Source organism: Heterodontus francisci, chromosome 26 (assembly GCF_036365525.1).
Source record: "Heterodontus francisci isolate sHetFra1 chromosome 26, sHetFra1.hap1, whole genome shotgun sequence".
Lineage (NCBI taxonomy): Eukaryota > Metazoa > Chordata > Chondrichthyes > Heterodontiformes > Heterodontidae > Heterodontus > Heterodontus francisci.
The window spans coordinates 38,639,425-38,659,456 of NC_090396.1; the positions used below are offsets into that span (position 1 = coordinate 38,639,425).

Here is a 20,032-nt window from a genome sequence, read left to right on the forward strand (position 1 = left end):
TCCTCTCTATGTCTACCTTGTCAATCCCCTTAATCATCTTATGTACCTCAATTAGATCTCCTCTCATTCTTCTAAACTCCAGAGAGTAAAGACCTAAACTGCTCAATCTCTCTTCATAAGACAAACCCCTCATCCCTGGAACCAATCAAAGGAGTTAACCTCCTTTGAACTGCCTCCAATGCAACTACATCCCTCCTCAAGTAAGGGGACCAAAACTGTACGTAATACTCCAGGTGCCGTCTCACTGATGCCTTGTACAGTTGCAGCAACACTTCCCTACTTTTATATTATATTCCTTTAGCAATAAATGCCAAAATTCCATTTGCTTTCCTTATTACCTGCTGTACCTGCATACTCGCTTTCTGCAATTCATGCACGAGGACACCCAGATCCCTCTGCACCGAAGCATTCCAAAGTTTCTCTCCATTTAGATAATAATTTGCCTTTCTATTCTGCTAACCAAAGTGGATAACCTCACACTTATCCACGTTAAACTCCATCTGCCAAATTTTGGCCCATTCACCTAACCTATCCATATCAATTTGTAAATTTCTTTATTGCAGCTTACTATCCCACCTATTTTATAGTGTAATCTGCAAATTTGGCTATAGTACCTTCTATCCCTGCATCCAAGTCATTAATATATATTGTAAATAGTTGGGGCCCAAGGACCCAACAGAGCCAATCCTCTATCCAAGCTAATAAATTGCCCCCAACCCCATGTGATTTTACCTGGTGTATTAACCTTTTGTGGCACCTTATCAAATGCCTTCTGGAAATCCAGATATACTACATCTACAGGATCACCATTATCTACTTTGCTTGTTACAGCTTCAAAGAACTTTGCACCAGAAGAGTCCAGTTCTCAGCTGGCCATTTTAACTGCCTTGCCAGTTTCTCAAAAGATACAAAAATTGCTTCCACGTCTCCCTCATTGAATTTTGGAATCAATTGGGAAAAATTTAGCAATTCAGTATACAGCCCTGAATTACTATTCTCCATATTGGTCATGCTTTCACTGGGCATACTTTGTCGCCCCCTAGTTAACTCAAGCCACCTCAGCTGTCTTTCCTCGCGTTCCTTCTGGAAATTTCTTTCTCTCTCTCTCTCTCTCTTCTAGGTCAAGCTTCCTCTGTTCCAATTGTATCGTTGCTAGCAATACCCTGTCAGAGTCTATTTCTAACCCTGTTTCTGATTCTTCAGGTTCGAGGGAAAAATGGTTGGCCACTAGTCTTAGGAGTTCCGATTTCCTAGCCTTGGCACGGAAAGTGACCCCACACTGCTCAGCCATATTTCTCAACTCTTCCATAGACAGTGCCTTTAACTTATCCCAAGTTACTTCAACCTGGCTTGGGAGTTACTGGCTTCAGTCACAGACATGTTAGTATTCCAGCACACACAACCACAAGAAAACCTGTATTGAAATCTTTTCTCTTTTTGATTGGATCAATTTGACTTCCCACTTCCAATTTCTCGTTTGTGTTTGGGTCCCATCCCGGACACTTGCCCCCAAATTTCTGTTATGACCAGGTGAGGCAGGGGTCTAGGGCTCCGCTCTCAGCTTTTTCCTAGTTTGGCCGTAACAGGGTTTAATTTTTAAAACATCGCGTTTTTAGCTTCCCTCTCAGTGAATCCTTACTCGCTGCTCTGTAATTGTGATAGCAAAGAAATCAACCAGACAGGTTTTCTCAGATTTAAAGGAGTAATTTTATTAAACCTTAGAACTCTAATTCAGTTAAAACTACTAAAAATATGTGATGCTACTACACTAGCATGCATACATGATAAACATACACACAAATAGAGACAAAGGAGGAGAAAGAAGGGGAAAGGATAGAAGTAATAGCTGGAGTTTAGTTACTGGTTTTGAACTGGATGTAAAGTCTTTGATTGAAGTTAAGTCTTGTAGTTCTCATTGGGGCCCAGTGCACACTTTCAGACTTGTTTCGCTGGTCTTCAGTCTTGAGGTTTAAGTTACTTCCATGGGTCCCTGGAACAGTGAGTGACTGAGTGGTGCTATCTTCTTGAAGTTCACTTGCAGTCTCCTTCCAAACTGTTCGGTGTCAGGCACAATTAAAAAAAAACCAAGGTTGCCCAGCAGGTTAGTCATGTGACTAGCTCCTTGTTTAGAGCAGCCTCACCTGCGAGATTTGTGGATTCCTTCAAGCTCACCAGACACTCTCAGTGGGCGGGGGGGGGGGGGGGCATGTGGGATGTTGGCTGAATTACTCTCAATGTCTGTTGATCATCAGTATTGATAAAATCCATCTGGCTAATTGAATCAGGGAGTACTCCCATTGTCTTCTTCATGCAACAGTCTTTTAGAATGCAAATGTGCAGCCATGCTTACAGTCACTGTTGTGGTATTTTTAAACAAGTTATTTCAAGTCTAGTAACAGTTCAAAAATAATGTTCCATATGACGAAATTAATATGTCTCATTTTGGCAGGTATAGTTTCCGTCACAATACAATTAATTCAATACTTGCCCGTTTTTAAAAGCAGAGGACAAATGTACAGGAAACAGCAAATACAGCATGGGGGGTGGGGGGGGGGGCAGGGATGGGAAAATGTTTATGTATCAAAAACAATTGGGTTGCTGAGGATATTTCTGGTGATTGGAGAAAGATTACAGAGGGAAACATAGCAGTTTAAGTTTTTTAAAAAAGGATACTTCATGGTGTACCCAATTCTGGGACTCATAGATTGGACTTTCCATTTACAAATGAGGATATACACCCTGTAATTATTTTTGGCCAACCACTTGAAAGCTTCTCGCAGACGCCCCCCCCCCCCCCCAACCCCCGCCACTTGAGAACCCCTGATCTGCAACATAGCACAAACTGGCCACCTGGCTTTAATCCTCAAAAAACATCATAAAACAGATTATCTGTTTATTACCACATTGCTGTTTGTGGGATCTAGCTATGCTTATTTTGGCTGCATGCAAGTCTTACATTACAACAGTGACTTCAAAAGTACTTAACTGGCTGTAAAGCATTTGGGGCATCCTGACACCACGATAGGTGGGCAATAAATGCAAGTTCTTTCTTTAATGCACATCTTCAAACCTTACAGACTTTAAACCTATGAAAATTTACTGTTTTAAACACACAAAAAATCCTGAAATTTGATGGTACCCTTGCTCAAACTGTATACTGTTCATTGGCCACTCTGTCCAGCTCAGATTATTGAAACATCGCATTTTTCATAAATATGCGTACAAAACATTCCCTACCAGCGTCAAAGCAATCCTCACTCTATTGTTCCAAATGTCACATCTGGGCTGCATAACCTTATGTTAGAAACTGTGAAATCTTGCTATGATGGGCCATGGTGATTCACATATAAAGAAGGAAGCAGGTAACATGCATCTGCTTCTAATATGTTATCAGATTGGCTAGGATTTGTCCCAGAAAATTCTAAGTAATTAGTTCCTGAGAGCAAGAATTGCCAGAAGCCACCAGAGCACAGAATGGTCCATCAAGTGTGGGTATGGAAAGTAGATGTAATACTCCTTTACAAGTTCAATTAATCAAGGCATCCTATTTTATGGAAAATACTCTGGTGTCAGGTCAAATGACTGCCTCACAGAGAGCTTTAAGTTTTAATACTAGTAAATTCCAGCAGCTGACAAATGTGCAAGCAATTGAACAATGATGTCCCTACGTCTGATAGGAGAGGGTATTGCTGAAACCCGTGTGTAATTTCTCTCATAACATCACACACAAGTGACATTTTTATGCCCCAATGAAGCTTTTTAGTGTTATTTTTATATTTTACAATTAATGTTGTAGTCATAAACCTTAAACATGAACATTTAAGTAGATCTATTACGGCAATATCAGTGTTTGTTTCAACATCATCACAGCACGTATTTCAATGGCTGTGAAGTGCTTTGAGACGTACAGTGGTCATGAAAAGCGCTATATAAATGTAAGTCTTTCTTTCTAATGAGCTAAAAGCTTTAAAAAAAAACTGAGATGCTAATCTCCCTGGACATGTCCACAACTTAATTGTTAAACTCAGGTTTAAGCTTCTATTGTTAGTCGTCTTTCAGTTAGAAACAAATTGATTTACAGTTCTCCATTAATTCCTGACCCCTCATATAGATAAAGGGACATCACCACCACCAGTCCACCAGATGTGTGAGGAATTAGCAGGACATGCTGGCTCCTCAGCTTTGTATTGTGAACTTTATAGGGTCTTGTATGAGGTTATAGCCTCCACCCAATCCAAACAAAGTCAGTGGCATTAGACCATTGATGTCAGTGTAATAAGCATTTGAATTAGCAGATGTTGGTCACACACCTGGAAAAGTCTGGCCATGAGTCATAGCCTGGACTACTCAATGATTGAAAGAAACTAAATTCCTGTAATTGCCCCGAACAGAAAAGGCTGAAGGGGGCTTTTTTTTTTTATAAAGATTTTTTTGAGGAATACCCATCACCATGCCCTCCCCAAGTTCAATGGCATTGAGTGGATTTTACAGAGGCTCATGGGAGGTGATGGGCCCAGATAAATCTCTAGTGGTGCCTGCTGCACCTGCATGCTTACTTTCAGCGATTGGTGCACTAGGACACCCAGGTCTCGCTGCACCTCCCCCTTTCCCAACCTATCGCCATTCAGATAATCATCCACCTTTCTGTTTTTGTCACCAAAGTGGATAACCTCACATTTATCCACATTATACCGCATCTGCCATGCATTTGCCCACTCACTCAACCTGACCAAATCACACTGGAGCTTCTCTGCGCCCTCCTCACAGACCACACTCCCACACAGCTTTGTGTCATCTGCAAACTTGGAGATATTACATTTAATTCCCTCATCTATATCATTAATATATATTGAGAATAGCTGGGGTCCTAGCACTGATCCCTGTGGTACCCCACTAGTCACTGCCTGCCACTCGGAAAAAGACCCGTTTCTTCCTACTCTTTGTTTCCTGTCAGCCAACCAGTTCTCTATCCATGTCAGTACCTTACCCCCAATTCCATGTGCTTTAATTTTGCATGCTAATCTCTTATGTGGGACCTTATCAAAAGCCTTCTGAAAGTGCAAATACACCACATCTACAGGCTCTCCCTTATCTATTCTAATAGTTACTAGAATGTCCTTGAACGATACAACAATGCAACATCCACACATACAAATGGAAGGAATATTGTAATTATACACAGTGCTCTTTGTCCAATCCTTCTGTATGTTGCTAAAAACTCCAAGGCTCCATCTGGAGTCAGTACTTCTTAAACCAAGGCAATTACATCTGCCTTAATGGTGCCAAGCTTCAAAGAACTGATCAAATACAGCAATATTTTTTAACTGTAGATATGCTTTGCTGAAAGTATTTCCAAAGTTATATTAATCAAATATAATTTATAAAACATATTTTCTAAAATACACACCAATTTCCTCAAAACAAGATTTTCATGAATTTGGCAGAAAATATGTATTTGCTAATGCTTTAAAAATAAACAAACTTTATAATGTGAGGGTGGGCAATTATCTTATTCATTTCAAAGCATTTTTTGTTTCTCCCCAAAATTTACTGCACTTGCCTCTTTACCTACCAGTCCCCAACCCTCTCTCACTGTTTCCTGGCTCGACCCAATGCCGCAATTGAGCTGGCATCCAGCTGATGGAGGAAACCAGGACTTTGCCAATGTTTCTCAGGCTATTAGAAGATGCATGAAGTGCCTGTTTGAATAATTGAGTACATTACATACTTTTGTAGCTGATGGAGTCAAGCAGCCTCTGTCAGTCAGTCAGCTACATGGTTTGTCAATGACATAACTGGACAGCACCAGTCCCACAGACACAGTGGGTTTAATTTTGTTACCCCGCTGCTGATTCTGACAGCGGGCGAAAAAAATGGCAGCCTGCGCGTCAAGAGCCGTCACATTTCCAAGCACGGTGGCTCATTTAAATAGCCGGGGTGGGCCGATCACGTGGAAGGGGCAGGCTATCCATCCCCGGCAATGGTGTCAGCTGTCTGTGCGCAGGTGCTGATGCCATTTTTAAAGGGATCTTAGTCCTACCGGCATATTTAAATATTTTTAAAAGATTAAATGAAAATAAATAAATATCTCTCTTTTCCCCCTTGCCCAAACCGCCCCCCCCCCCCCCCAATAACAAGTAAGTTGATTATTTACCCTTCCCCCCACCAAAAACACTTACCTTCACCATCTGACTCTCTTCCCACCCCCAAACTGCACAAACGTTAAACTTTAACCCTTCCCACCATCCCCTACACCCATGACATTAAGTTGACCTCGCCCCCCCCCCCCCCCACCCTCCCGCACTAACAAACCTACCTCCTCACCACTAGTGTTGTGCCTCGTTTCCCCGGATGAGGATCTGAAGGCGCGAGAGTGCTGGCCGCCGGGCCGAAGATCGCAGTGGGACATCAAGATTACTGGTAAGTACATGCAAATCTATTAATTTATTTTATCTGTGATTGTGCTCCAGTCACTGAACTGCAGTTGGGGGCAGGGGGAGGTGGCTGCCATGGTGCCCCGCCACCGCTGGGAGGATAGGGCCGGCTGTCAAGGTCCACGGCAGCCCTTATCGGGGGCCATCTTAAGGTCCCCCTGCCACGGATCCCGACGACGGGCACTCCTTAAAATCCAGCCCAGTGTTTTACACAGTGTGCTTCATGGAACGTTATTCAGAAAGATCAATGCGTAGTAAGGAAACTACTCCATATAATGCGAATAAGAGATGTGATTACCATGCCTTTGTCTGGTACTTCCTCTGATAGCACAACTACAATCAAAGACAGAAAAACTTGCATCCTCCCACAGCTTACTGGAGCACCAGCAGTGCACAATTTAGAGCCAGAATGCTATGTTAAAATAAAGGAAAAGTCTTATACTTACATGTATCGGAGTTCAGATTCTCTTCTAACCAGTATATCTCTTATCCTTTCAATTTTAAAAAGTTCATCTTCAATGTCATCCACTGTTATGGTAGACTCTGCCATTGATATAATATCTGTCTCTGCAATGCAAATGAAGGCATCAACAGTGAATATTTTGCACATTTGCATTACAGTGTCATCTACAAATCACTACATTGTCACTATTTAATTCAGATTTTTGAGAAAAGTTATATAATAACACATACAAATAGGAAATAATCTAATTTACTGGGGGAAGGGGAGAAGTTGAGTGGAAACTAGAAGGTAGAAGCATTTGTTTTCTATGTATTTTCCTATCTATTAATGGCCTTTAATAATTAGTGGTGGACTGTTCTAAATGTTTCATGGGAAGAGATCTATCATTAAAAACATAAATATAGTCCAAAGAAATCATCTGTTGTTTCAAACATAAATCCTGAGAAGTTAAAAGCTAACTTTAAAATTCACCAATATTGATGACACTTTGAACATTTTCAACAAGTTAAATATTCGGTACAACCACACAAAATGGCAAGTTGCCCATTATTTATATTCAAGTTTCTTGAATTTTCTGTGCAGTGGATACTAGTCACAATATATTAGTTAAATGGATAAAAGTATCATAAAGAAATCAAATGAGAGTTGTGGGGCTAGCATTAGATCAGATACTTGTTTCAACTATCCAACAGATGGCTGCTGTTTCAATCACTTACTATGATAAGACCCATCTACAAATGTGTTTGGCAGAGGATTGACGTCTCCCGCAGTGTTCTGAAGCTGTTCCGATTCATGATGTACATCAATAATTTGGAATATAGGGCTAGAGGGGGCCTCCTCTAGCCTCCAACTACCATGCCACCACCCCTAGAATTCTCCTTTCTTCTGACTCTGGCTTCTATTGCATCCCCCTCTTGCTTTGTCCCACCATTGGTAACTGTGCCTTTGGCTACCTAGACCCCAAGCTCTAGAATTTCCTTCCTAAATTCTTTTGTTTTTCCACCAACTTCTCCTCATTTAAGATCCTCCTTAAAATCTATCTCTTCGACCAGGCTTTTTCCTCATCACTTCCAATATCTCATACGGCTCAGCATCTATGCTTGCCTGATTATGCTTCTGTGAAACACAAGAGGGCATTTTTCTACATTAAAAGCAGTATAAAAAAAGCAAGTTGTTGTTTTTGATATCGCTTGTGCGGATGATAAACACCAACATCGATTGGTTAGACTGTTTCCATGTGTAATTTCTATGAAGTTCTATGTAAAAAGTTAGGGCAGCATTGAAATCACTTTTATATTTACCATCACAGCAAAACAATACCACTGACATCTGGGACAGGCGATAATTGCTATTCCAGGTTCTGAAATAACAATTAAATTCCTGAGCATTGTATGGCTGGCTGACTGAATCCTGGATCTAAACAATGAGTGTGATAAATATTAACCTGGAATCACAGATGCTTAAAAAAAATTACATAAGTGCTCTCTTCAATAGCAGTCAATGATCGGCTTCACTTCACAAATATAAAGAGTTTGTAACTTACAATGCCTACAGTGTTCATGACTAAGAACATTCTGTAGCTTAAGGACAAAATGTTTTTTGAAACTGTACACCGTAAATTTCAGCAGGGTTTTTAAATTTAGTTCTAGAATGCTGTGTACAGGTGGTTAATTTTTATAAGTAATACTTATGACAGTTTATGTTATTCACTCCTGTGAGTTATCAAATGATTTGACAATGCTAATTCTACTTCACCCTTGTCAAGTTCATTTTTTTCCTTCAAATACATTTCTAATGGGAGGTGCTTTGATGAATTCTACTTCTATTCTAAGAGGTCACTGGATCATGATATCTGTGTTAGGCTCATCATCATTTGTTACCAGCCTGCATTTGGAGAGGTCAATTTAGATTCTAAGTTTTTCAATTGGAAATTCTCTAAATTGAATCATATAAGTGACATGAAGCTTCTTAAAAAGGGTATCTTAATTCATTTACTACGTAACTAACTGAAAATATGTGCCACAGTAAGACTAGTTATTTAAACTGAAAACCTAGATTGCCATTTTCCTATTAGCCTAATAAAACATGCCTTGCAGATTTTATTTATTTTTTTATTTAGAGATACAGCACTGAAACAGGCCTTTTGGCCCACCGAGTCTGTGCCGACCATCAACCATCCATTTATACTAACCCTACAGTAATCCCATATGCCCTACCACCTACCTACACTAGGGGCAATTTATAACAGCCAATTTACCGATCACCTGCAAGTCTCTGGCGTTGGGAGGAAACCGGAGCACCCGGAGGAAACCCACGCAGACACAGGGAGAACTTGCAAACTCCACACAGACAGTACCCAGAATTGAACCCGGGTCCCTGGAGCTGTGAGGCTGTGGTGCTAACCACTGCGCCGCCCTTCAGAGACTCCTTGCTGAAATGGGCAAGTTCAAGCTATGTGCCACAGAGTAAATCATGGGAGATATCCCACATGCTACAACATCTCAGCATATGACACTGGATGATGGATAATGCCTATTGGTTTGTGTCATCAAGACATGATTCTTAAGAAATTACGAGACATCAAGAATCAGAATCTTTTTATAATGATTTTGGGATGCAATCATTTAATGTTGCAGAAAAAATGAAAGAAGTTGCACTTATATAGAACATTGCACAACATCAGGGTGTCCAAAAGCATTTTACAGTCAATTAGGTACTTTTGAAGCGAAATCATAATTGTATCACAGGAAACACAGCAGCCAATTCATCCACAGCAAGGTCCCACTAACAGCAATGAGATAATGACCAATCTGTTCAACAGCTCCTTCATGATAACAATAAAGTCTTCACTAATCTCATCCTCCATTTCTCTTAGTACCTGGAGATATATGCCATCTACTGCTAGAAACTTGTTAAGCCCTTTTAGCCTGACTGGGGTTTCCATTCTCAATTATATCAAAGTAAATCATTGTCCATAAGTTTTGGCTTTTTATGGAGAGTATGTTGCTCGTCTTCCTTTGGAATAAACAACATTCAGAATATTGACAGTTCATAATAAAACTAACTCATGAAATTTTTATCCTTATCTTTGAAAGTTTATCTGCAGCTGTTCACCTTTCTTGTAAGATTAAACTTGTTGGGAAGAGTTTATAATAGAGCAAAATATATCTGAAGAAGTTGGATGGTCTGCACCATGTTTAACAGCCAAATATCTCCTTGCTTTACAGCAGGCACAAGGAAAAATGTATTAATATTCAACATGTATTAATTGCAATTCACAAGTGAACAGTCAAAGCAGATTTCAAACAATAAACAGAATGGTTTTATTAATTAAACAGGAAATATTTTTTTTATTACAGATAGGGAAATGGGGGTGGGGACTAGAGTCCGAGAGAAGGGGGAAGGGTAAGATAAGGGGGAAGAGGGCAAGTGAGTAAGTGACTGCATAGGGGAAAATTGATGGTAAAAAATTTAAATGACTTTAAAATGTGTTTTCAAAAGGTATATTTTTGAGGCTCTAATTTTAAATTGATTAATTTTGAACCATTAATTTTCTTGAAGCAAATATCAGTAAAATAATTTCCTAATGTATTAGCATACAGGTTTCAAAATATTTGAAATAAGGATAATGGATTAGTGTGTTGTTACAACCAGGTGAGAAAGGTGTCTAGGGGTCTTTTGCTGTCTTCACTTGGTCTTATTGTAACAGGGTTTAATTTTAAACACACTGTGTTTTGAGCTCCCCCTTTTGTGAATCCTTGTTCACAGCTTTCCAATTATAAGACAAAGAAATGAACACACCAGGTTTTCTTGAAGTTTAAAGAAGAAAAGTGAAATTTATTAAACCTTAAACTTAAACTGTAATACGGTTAACGCCTACTGATATACGACGCGCCCACGCGAGCACGCACACGCGATACACACGTACAAATAGGGACAGAAAAGAGAAGAAAAATAAAATGGAGAGGTTTGAGGCAGTCTCTATAGGGGGTTTCTTGTTACTGTTTCTGTGGTTCCAGCTTGCCCGTAGATTCCTTGATTGTAGGCAGCTCTTACTTTTCGTTGGGGCCCAGTATTCTTCTTAAACCTTGTTCACGTAGGAGATTTTTCTCTGAGTTTACATGTCTTCAATGGTTCTTCAGTTCTGTGAGAAAGAGATGGGAGCAGACAGGAGAGAGATGTTCTCAAACCAGGAGCTTTCTGATGTCAAACACTGTTTTCTCCAATTTAAAACTCTCAGGTCAAACATTTGCAACAGCCAGTTAGTCATGTGACTAAAACTGGTCTGACCACTTCTTGTGTGTATTGGGGAAGCAACGACTGGATCCCCATTTTTCCAACATTGTCTGTTACTATTGCAATTTTAAGCTTGAATGTTCATGTGATGAAATAATGTGCGTCTCAGTCTTGGCAGGTGGCAGGCTTGCCTGACAGTGTTAAAAACTGATGTATGGCGCTGCAGGTGTCAATTTGAAACTGAAATGTCAGGATGTAATTCAATAATCAAAGTGTTTCCAGTGGACTAGCAGAAAAGGGAAAATAGCCTACACTTATTCAAACATCCTACATGCCAATATCAAAGTATAGATCCTGGGAGTGGTTGTTCACCCAGTTGGTTATAGGTGGATGTATGGAGTTCACAGCATATGACCCACAGCAAAACAAAGGGCAGAAGAGGAGAAATTTGTAAGAGGAAAGAAGAAAATCCCTTTACGATCAAAATTCATCAAGATGGTATTTTCTTTATATTAGTAATACAGCACACATTGGCCTATTGGAATGTTACAAAAGCAAAAAGATAGCGAAGAACATATTTACCGAATATATTGCAAATATTTTTGTAGTCTAGTGCACAATGATTGGATATTGGAAAACCAAACTGAGGCAGCTTAATTAGCCTAATTCATCAAGGAATTAGTGGGCAGAGTTTCTGCTTTGGGCATAATTTGGAAATTGTGCCCAAATGTGCTTGAAATTGAGCTGGTTAGGTTACAGTTCAATTTCTGCTAAAATAATTCGCATAATCACAAATGTGAAAAATTCTGGATACTAATGACATCAAGGGATATGGGGATAGTGTAGGAAAGTGGCATTGAGGAAAATGATCAGGCTGAATGGCCTACTCCTGCTCCTCTGTTCCTAATAAATGGCAATATTGATTGCACTGGTTCAATCAGGCAGGGTAATATAAGGCAATTGTTTCTTTTTTCTTTCCATGAAAAAGTATTCCTTGACGTATTTCAGAGTGCTATTCTGGTGTAGTTTTAATCAATACAGTTGAAATTGGAATTATCAGAAAGAAAGCATTTTAATAAAGGGTTACCTGTGGGAAACGTGTTTAAAAATTACTAAAAATGACTTTAAAAAACTATACTGACCATTTAATAGTTTCATTGGTGTACACAAGTCAGGGTTCTTAGCAAATCACATATTCTTTGATTTGAAAAGGCACGCCTATTAGTGTGCACCTAACAAAATGAACGCAATTTGAAGAACCTTCCCGTCCCAGGACAATTGGTGGAATCTTGCAATTCTAACTTGGGGACAGGGCCAATTTTGTGGGCAGGGCCTGATTCGGGTGAACTGAATCTGAACCAGCGTAAAGGATCACAGAAAACGCAAGTACGAGTTGTTTTGGACATAGCCCACTTACATTTAAAATTCCGCAAATTTTTTGCACTGGTTCTGGCAATTCCTCCAGGATTGCACTGATACTACCAATGAAAATAAGCAGGAGCTCTACTCCAAGACTAGCGAGCTGAAGAGAATTATCTTTTTCAGAAGCCCTCGATCTCTGGAAAAATGTTCTCTCTCTGCATTCTGTCCCTTCCTCTATATTTATTCATGGCACTAGCAAGAATCACCTCCATCTAATCAGTGAATCATTTTCCAAGTTACTATAATCACAATGTACAAAAGAAAGTGGCTTCAGCAGTTTGTTCAGATTTGAAAGGCATTAGCCATCTCATTATGCCAGAATTTCATCGATTTGTACAGCACAGAAGGAGGCCATTTGACTCATCATGCCTCTGTCAGCTGTTGGAAAGAGTCGTCTAATTAGTCTCACTCCCCTGCTCTTTCCTCGTAGCCCTGGAAAATTTCCCTCTTCAATTATTTATCCAATTCCCTTTTGAAAATTATTGTTGAATCTACTTCCACCACCCTTTCAGGCAGTGCAATCCAAATCATAATTTGTTTTTGCTCATGTCTTCACTGGTCCTTTTGCCAATTATGTTAAATCTGCGTCCTCTTTTACCAACCGTTCTGCCACGGGTAACAATGACTTTGAAGATCTCTATCAAATTTCCCCTTAACCTTCTCTACTCTAAGGAGTACAATCTCAATTTCTCCATGTAATTGAAGTCTTTCAATCCTGGGACCATTCTAGTAAACCTACCTTAGCTAAGGTCTTGACATCCTTCCTAAAGTGAGGTACCCAGAATAGACCAAAATACCCCAGATGGGGTCCAACCATTGTATGATATAGGTTTAGCATAACTTCCTTGCTTTGTACTCCATAACTATTTATAAAGCCCAGGATTCCCATATGACTTTCAACAGCCTTCTCAATTTGTCCTGCCACCTTTAAAGATTTGTATACACCAGATCTCTCTGTTCCTGCATCCCCTTTAAAATGTACAGTTTACTTTATATTGTCTCTCATTTGTTCTACTAAAATGAATCACTTCACACTTCTTTGCATTAAATTTCACCTGCCATATGTTTCTCCGGTCTGTTTATGTTCTCCTGAAGTCTGTTACTATCCTTTTCATTGTTAACGACTTCCAGAGTTTTGTATCATCTGCAAACTTTGAAATTATGCCCCATATACCCAAGTCCAGATCATTAATAATCAAAAAGAGCACCACTGCATACTTCCCTCCAGTCTGAAAAACAACCTTTCATCATTCCTCCCTGCTTTCTGTCCCTTAGCTAATTTTGTATCCACACAGTCACTGCCCTTTCAATCCTATAGATTTTCTCCATTTACCACAGGTGATCTTGAATACTTCACCAATTGGAGTGGCTTCACAGGAAAAATAAGCTGCAGGAACCTTTGCAAATACAGAAATGTAATGATTATGTAATATAACAATCCAGATGTTGAAAGTTCAAATCTCACTATGGCAAGTTGTCAAATTAAATTCAAATCCCTATGGACTAGCATCGGAAAAAAACGACAATAAAGCTGCCAAATTGTCATTAAAAACTGCCTGGTTCATTAGTGTCTTCAAAGAAGCTTTAAAAGCAATCACTGCTTCCTAAGATGGCCCATCACCACCTTGGCAATGAGGGGCAGGCAATAAGTGTAGCCTTTCCAATGCCACTCACATCCTGAGGGGCGGCACAGTGGTTAGCACCGCAACCTCACAGCTCCAGCGACCCGGGTTCAATTCTGGGTACGGTGTGGAGTTTGCAAGTTCTCCCTGTGTCTGCGTGGGTTTCCTCCGGGTGCTCCGGTTTCCTCTCACATGCCAAAGACTTGCAGGTTGATAGGTAAATTGGCCATTAGCAATTGCCCCTAGTATAGGTAAGTGGTAGGGAAATATAGGGACAGGTGGGGATGAGGTAGGAATATGGAATTAGTGTAGGATTAGTATAAATGGGTGGTTGATGGTCGGCACAGACTCGGTGGGCCGAAGGGCCTGTTTCAGTGCTGTATCTCTAAACTAAACTAAAACATAATGATTGGCGGTTACAATGGCTAATGTGAAACAGTACAATTTATACTGTACCAGGAAATATGCTGTGTATATTTTTTTCCCTGAAGCAAATTTGCTAAGTCAGGTCCCCGAGCTCCATAACATTCACAGATCGAGCTGGTAAAGGGTAGTTTGCGTTTTTTTTCCTCAGCCAGTTGATGTGCTGTATCAGCTCAGTTTGAACTGCAGGCAAGTGCCTGGATTGACTCCCAGAGATCAGGTGCTGCGCTCCATGGGTAACCGCAGACAAAAAGCTACATTCCGCTGACCTGTAGCATGATGGATTTGCACAACAAAATGGAATACCATCACACTCTCAATTTTAACAATTTGGTCTTTCAAAGCTCACTGTTAGAACACTGAAATTAAGAGTAAATATCCACTTTAAAGAAAGTCAATCCATCTCCTTCAGTTGTTTACAGTATTCTGTCTGTTATAGTCACAATAGTCATTGGAGAATAAAACACATAGCTACCTCTGATGATGGTGGCGGAAGATGCTATACAAGAAAGATAATAATAGAGTTTAGACTGCACATTATTTCCAAAATATATTGGGTTAAAGTAGGGATTTATCCTAATATTTAGTGGCACTAGTCACTAATATAGCATAGCAATCCTATGGTCAAAATTCTCTTGCATAATGTCTGCTGTTGCAGGAAAGGCCAGAGGTTATGCACAATAATAGTTACCATTTGTGCAAACTTTATAAAAGGTGCAATAAATAGTTGTAACTTATTAGTGCTTCAATAAATGTAAAAGTTGCAGTTGAAAAGTATCAGCCCCTGTGAATGTTCATATTTTTACTTAGTTTACAGATTTTACTCACCTTTACTTCCGTTATATGATAAATTTGTAAATTAGAATCTGTCCTTACTCAATGAGGAAGCAAATATCAGATTGCTCACTCCATGGCCAATTAGGCATCAAGCTGAGTGCTGCTGGTCTGTAGTGCAATAGGTTTGCACACTAAAGCACTGTGTCATCACATTGGCCCAGACTTTGCAGTCATAATGATGGTAAAACTGTCAGTGTTTGTCATCATTACTCTCTGAAATTGACAGCAACTTCTGGTGTCCACACCTTCAAATTAAACACAGAAATCCAGAAATTGCTGTCAATGATTTCTCACTCCGCAACAGGGTGCTGTTGAAGTCCACACAGATGGAAATCTTAGAAATTGTTTGAATTGAGGAGAGCTTTCACTTTGTATGCTATTAGTACTGCTGTAAAAAAACCCTTGAAAAAAAGTTACACCTTGTTGAAAGAGGTGTAACTAGGTTTTAAAATGACTTGCTATGTCATAATGACTGAATAACCTCTCTAGCCCTGAAAAACTAATTTTTATATTTGTGGAATGTCAAATTTCTCCATTCCAAGATAAAAGTTTCATTGATTAAAAAAAAGTTTGTTTTGGATATTTCAACCTCGACATTCATCCCATGTGTATGGGCCAATCTTTATTTTACTTTCTGTAAACCACTGACCACCTCCAGGCGCGTATCCATTGTCTCTCGAGATAAGGAGGCCCAAAAGAAAGAAAATTTATTTAAAAAGCGAATGATAAAACCTACTTGTTATTTCCTGATTTGCTGTGAGGATTCTGCAGTGTGATTGGCTGCTTAGCCTGCTTAATGACATCACTGCTGCTGGATGCAGGAGATCCCCTATAATTGGCACCAGAATGAATTTAACATTGGGGATGGTGAACGCCACAGAGATGGCTAGATCTTTATGGGCAATATTTTTGGTGTCAGCAGCAAGCGCCATCATTTGTCGCTGACTGCAAAATCCAGGCTGTGATACGTGATCTTTTGGTGCCTCAACCAACAAGCCATAAACCAAATAAAAACAGCTTCTAATGTACTGTGTGTGAAGATAAGCTCACTAAATGGGAGGCTGGTGATCTGTCCTGAAAGTGTAACTTCACTGAGTAATTTGCTGATGATTTTGTAATTTGTGCTGAATAGGAGGCAAATGACTCTTTTACAAATGAGCACAGAAACAGAGACCAGCAAAACAAAAGTCAAGCAGCTAGTTTCAAAAAATAATCTTTTTTACATTCAAAAGCATTTCAGGCTAAATTCTCAATAACTTATGAAACTATTCAAAAATGTTGACGTGTTAAGCAATGCAGCAGGTCTATTTGGTTGACAGTTTCTTACCAAGAACTTATTTAAATGAAATTACACAGAAAATAGATGCATTTTTTGCACTCAAGATAAGCAATGCTAATGTTGTAGCACAAAGCACGTACCTATTTCATAGAGAACCAACTTCAAGCACTCCCACATTAGTTTCTGGCACAGCCAGCTATAAATCTTTGGTATTCTGCCTCATCCTTCAAAGGGAAGACTCTAACTGCACCAGTCATCTGAGAAAGAGGTTGCCAACTTAAGGACAGAGTTGTTTTGTGGGGCACCAACCAGGAAACATTGACCAGGTTCATGTCACAGTCAATCTCTTAGGCTCACTGAAAACAAATGCAGGTACCAATCCACAGTACCACTCAGTCCTCTTTTGCAATATAATTTTGAAAAATAGTTTTATTACTGATCTTCCTCACACTTCCTGACCTACTTACTAAAACCTTCCTAACTTGTTAAAAATCCTCTACCTACCAGAAAAAAAACTGATGTACTAAAAATGATCCAAGCTTGTTCCATTGTGTTAAGTGCAAATATCACACTGCACAGTGGTGCTCCCCAGTCAAAAGCAGGTTAAATGGCACACTCCTCCAGCATTGATGTGAGCACCTAATCCTATATACAACCATATCCAAAATCACATGTTGTTAAATAGAGAAATGTTACTGGGCAATTGATCCAAACATTACCATTCAGCCTGTGATGAAATTAGTTGTGGTTAACCTATGTGAGATTTTGAAGATACGGGCCATTATTTTGGGCTGAAATGAACAATGGAAGCCCAAACGCTTGATTCAGCAGGTTTGTAATGTTTGTTTCTCTGCCCAGTTGGTGTAAAACGCAGGAATCTCCGTAGATGTGAGAGTATTGAACATGTTGCCATCATTTATGCTGCTTTTCAGCCTCGCAAACATTTTAACTCAGTCTTTATACTAAAAGGGGGTGGGGCGGGGGATCCATCCAACAAACATCGAAAAGGAGACGAATTTTCAAAAAGAGCGAACTTTTGTTTGAGATTTTTTTTAAAAACCGACGCAGCTGAGAGAGATCGTGATCATTCCTAAACACAGACGTTTTAATACGCTGCAAAACGGCGTTTAGAATTGACATATTTGTCTCGAACCAGGAGACCCTCACACGTATTTCAAAACATTCACCGTATCTACTAAAAATAAACAAAATACACAAATAAATGCTATGTGGCAATGACGAGTGCAAGGCAACTCAACAAGCTAATTTTAACTTTGTCAGCAAACCAAACAAGGCTCTGTTATACATACCTATACCGGAGTGATACTGATAAGAAATTGTTTTAATATTGATTTTCTCAGCACTCTCTCGTTTCAGTCTCTGTGGAAGAACCGCGAATAAACATCTGACATTTTATCTTTTACCTTTTACCATGTCTGCGTTCCACGTAGTTGATTCAAGAGATCCATAATGTTTTGCGCATGCTTTTTCATTCTCCATTATTTCTAAATTTAATAATAAAACACAGTTACTTTTCTTCCCCCCCCCAGATCTTTTGGCCAGTAATGCTAAAGAACTAGATTCCTACAATACCATGACCGATTTACACCCATTATTTAACCGTGTTCAACATTTCAGTGAAATTAGCCCGAGAAATCAGAAGCACTTAGGACCGTAGCGATGTGCATCTGATGCTTTGGTGTGTTCAAAGCTGAGATTGACCACGGCCAAGCTGCTCAGGTTTCTCCACAGAGGTGAGTTTCAGAGACACCTGCTGGATTTTGTCGGAATTGCCGCCGACAGGAACATCTATTGTTTCTCAGCCGCAAATCCTGTGCTCTAATGAAAAAATAACATTTACTTTTTTTTTTAGCAACCTCAAGCATGCCTTTATTGTAGTAGAGTAAATTGGAAACAAAATTGCAGGCTACATCTGATCATTTTCTATTATAATAGAACTTTCTCTTATCAGTGCTCCATTTTTATTTATTAAATTGCTAAATTGGCAAAAGAAATTCCCGAATTGTATTTCTTCTTTAAGTCGCTCATTACCTATTGTAGGTTTATATCTATCCTCGTCTGGCATGTCCTTGTGATTTAGGCTGCCTTCATAATACAGCCAGATTGGTACCTGCAAAGTGCAATGTCAAATATAAACATGCGAATATCTGGAATAAGAAAAAGCCTTTCGGCCCATTATGTCCCTTCCATCCACAATCCATTTGTAATTATTTTATCACGAGCTCTCCCTGCTGCGTCACCTGTTGATCCTTTACCTCAAGGAAACATGTTCATTCCTCTATGTCCTCTGGTTACAAAACAAATGTACTATAATCTCTAATCCGTTTTAACTGATACCAATCAAGCTCTCTTTCAAAAGGTTTCAATTGCCCCCGAGTCAACTGCCTTTTCTGGAAATCTAGTCGTAGGTCCACTACCTGCTAATGTGTAATCTTTCTTGTGAATTTTGTACTCTGCCCTGATCATATGTTCCCATTTCTGGTACATGCTGTGTCAACCAAACTGTTAGTTGAATATTGCTTAAAGGGGTGAGCCACTCCAGATCTCATGTAGGCCTCCTTTTTTAAACAACTTATGTTTATATATTTTCTCACACAAATATTTCCAATCCACTGGAAGTGTAGCAATTAGCAGTTCAGTATACTACAATAACTTGCATTTAGTTTGTGCCCATCCTGTAGAAAAATATCTCGGGCACTTTAGAGTAGAGGAAAAAGCATGATGGAAACAGCAGATGGGAAAGGCTGGGGGCAGAGGCGAAAGCATAGTGGAAGAAGGAGATGCTTAAGAAGTTTTGGAGGAAAGGAAAGTGACAAGGCAATATGATCTTGGAAGGGAATTCCAAAAAGCAGGGACAGGACGACCGAAGGATTGGCCTCCTTTGGGGGGGAGCAGGGGAGTCAGAAGATGCAGGCTGGGCGATGTAACCAGGGAAGGTTAGACAGTGAAGGTATTTGAACATGAGATCACGACCTTGAAGTCGGTGCACTGACAGCAGCTCGGCAGGGTCAGGCATCACAGAAGCGTGAGAGAAATCAGGCTGCGGATTTTGGGATCAGTTGAAGTTTGTTGGGGGAAGCCAGCAAGGAAAGCATCTGAAAGTGTCCCTGTGTGGAATTTGAAATTACATCACCTTCATTGAATTAGACAGTCATATGGCAATTAGACAGTTATCTTTACTTTTACTTTAGCCCCGCCTTTATGGCTGCCCGCCAGTTCTGGCGATCGCTGGCAACTGACTCCCACGACTTGTGATCAATGTCACAGGACTTCATGTCGCGTTTGCAGACGTCTT

The 20,032-nt window shown here is 39.8% G+C and overlaps 1 protein-coding gene across 2 annotated transcripts in view; it reads right to left on the bottom strand.

Annotated features, from left to right (window-relative positions):
• LOC137384270 (bMERB domain-containing protein 1-like) overlaps positions 1-19,130 on the bottom strand; it is a 67,703-nt gene extending 48,573 nt beyond the window's left edge. Inside the window, exons 1-4 of one of the 2 annotated variants that reach the window (XM_068058049.1) lie at positions 18,993-19,130; positions 18,769-18,847; positions 18,141-18,221; positions 6,881-7,001 (exon numbers count right to left, since the gene is read on the bottom strand). In XM_068058049.1, coding sequence (XP_067914150.1) covers positions 6,881-7,001; positions 18,141-18,221; positions 18,769-18,802 — 236 coding nt within the window. In that variant the 5' untranslated portion in view covers positions 18,803-18,847; positions 18,993-19,130. The remainder of the gene's footprint in view (positions 1-6,880; positions 7,002-18,140; positions 18,222-18,768; positions 18,848-18,992) is intronic. The other variant, XM_068058048.1, reaches the window with a different exon arrangement.
• Between the last annotated feature and the right edge of the window lie 902 nt (positions 19,131-20,032).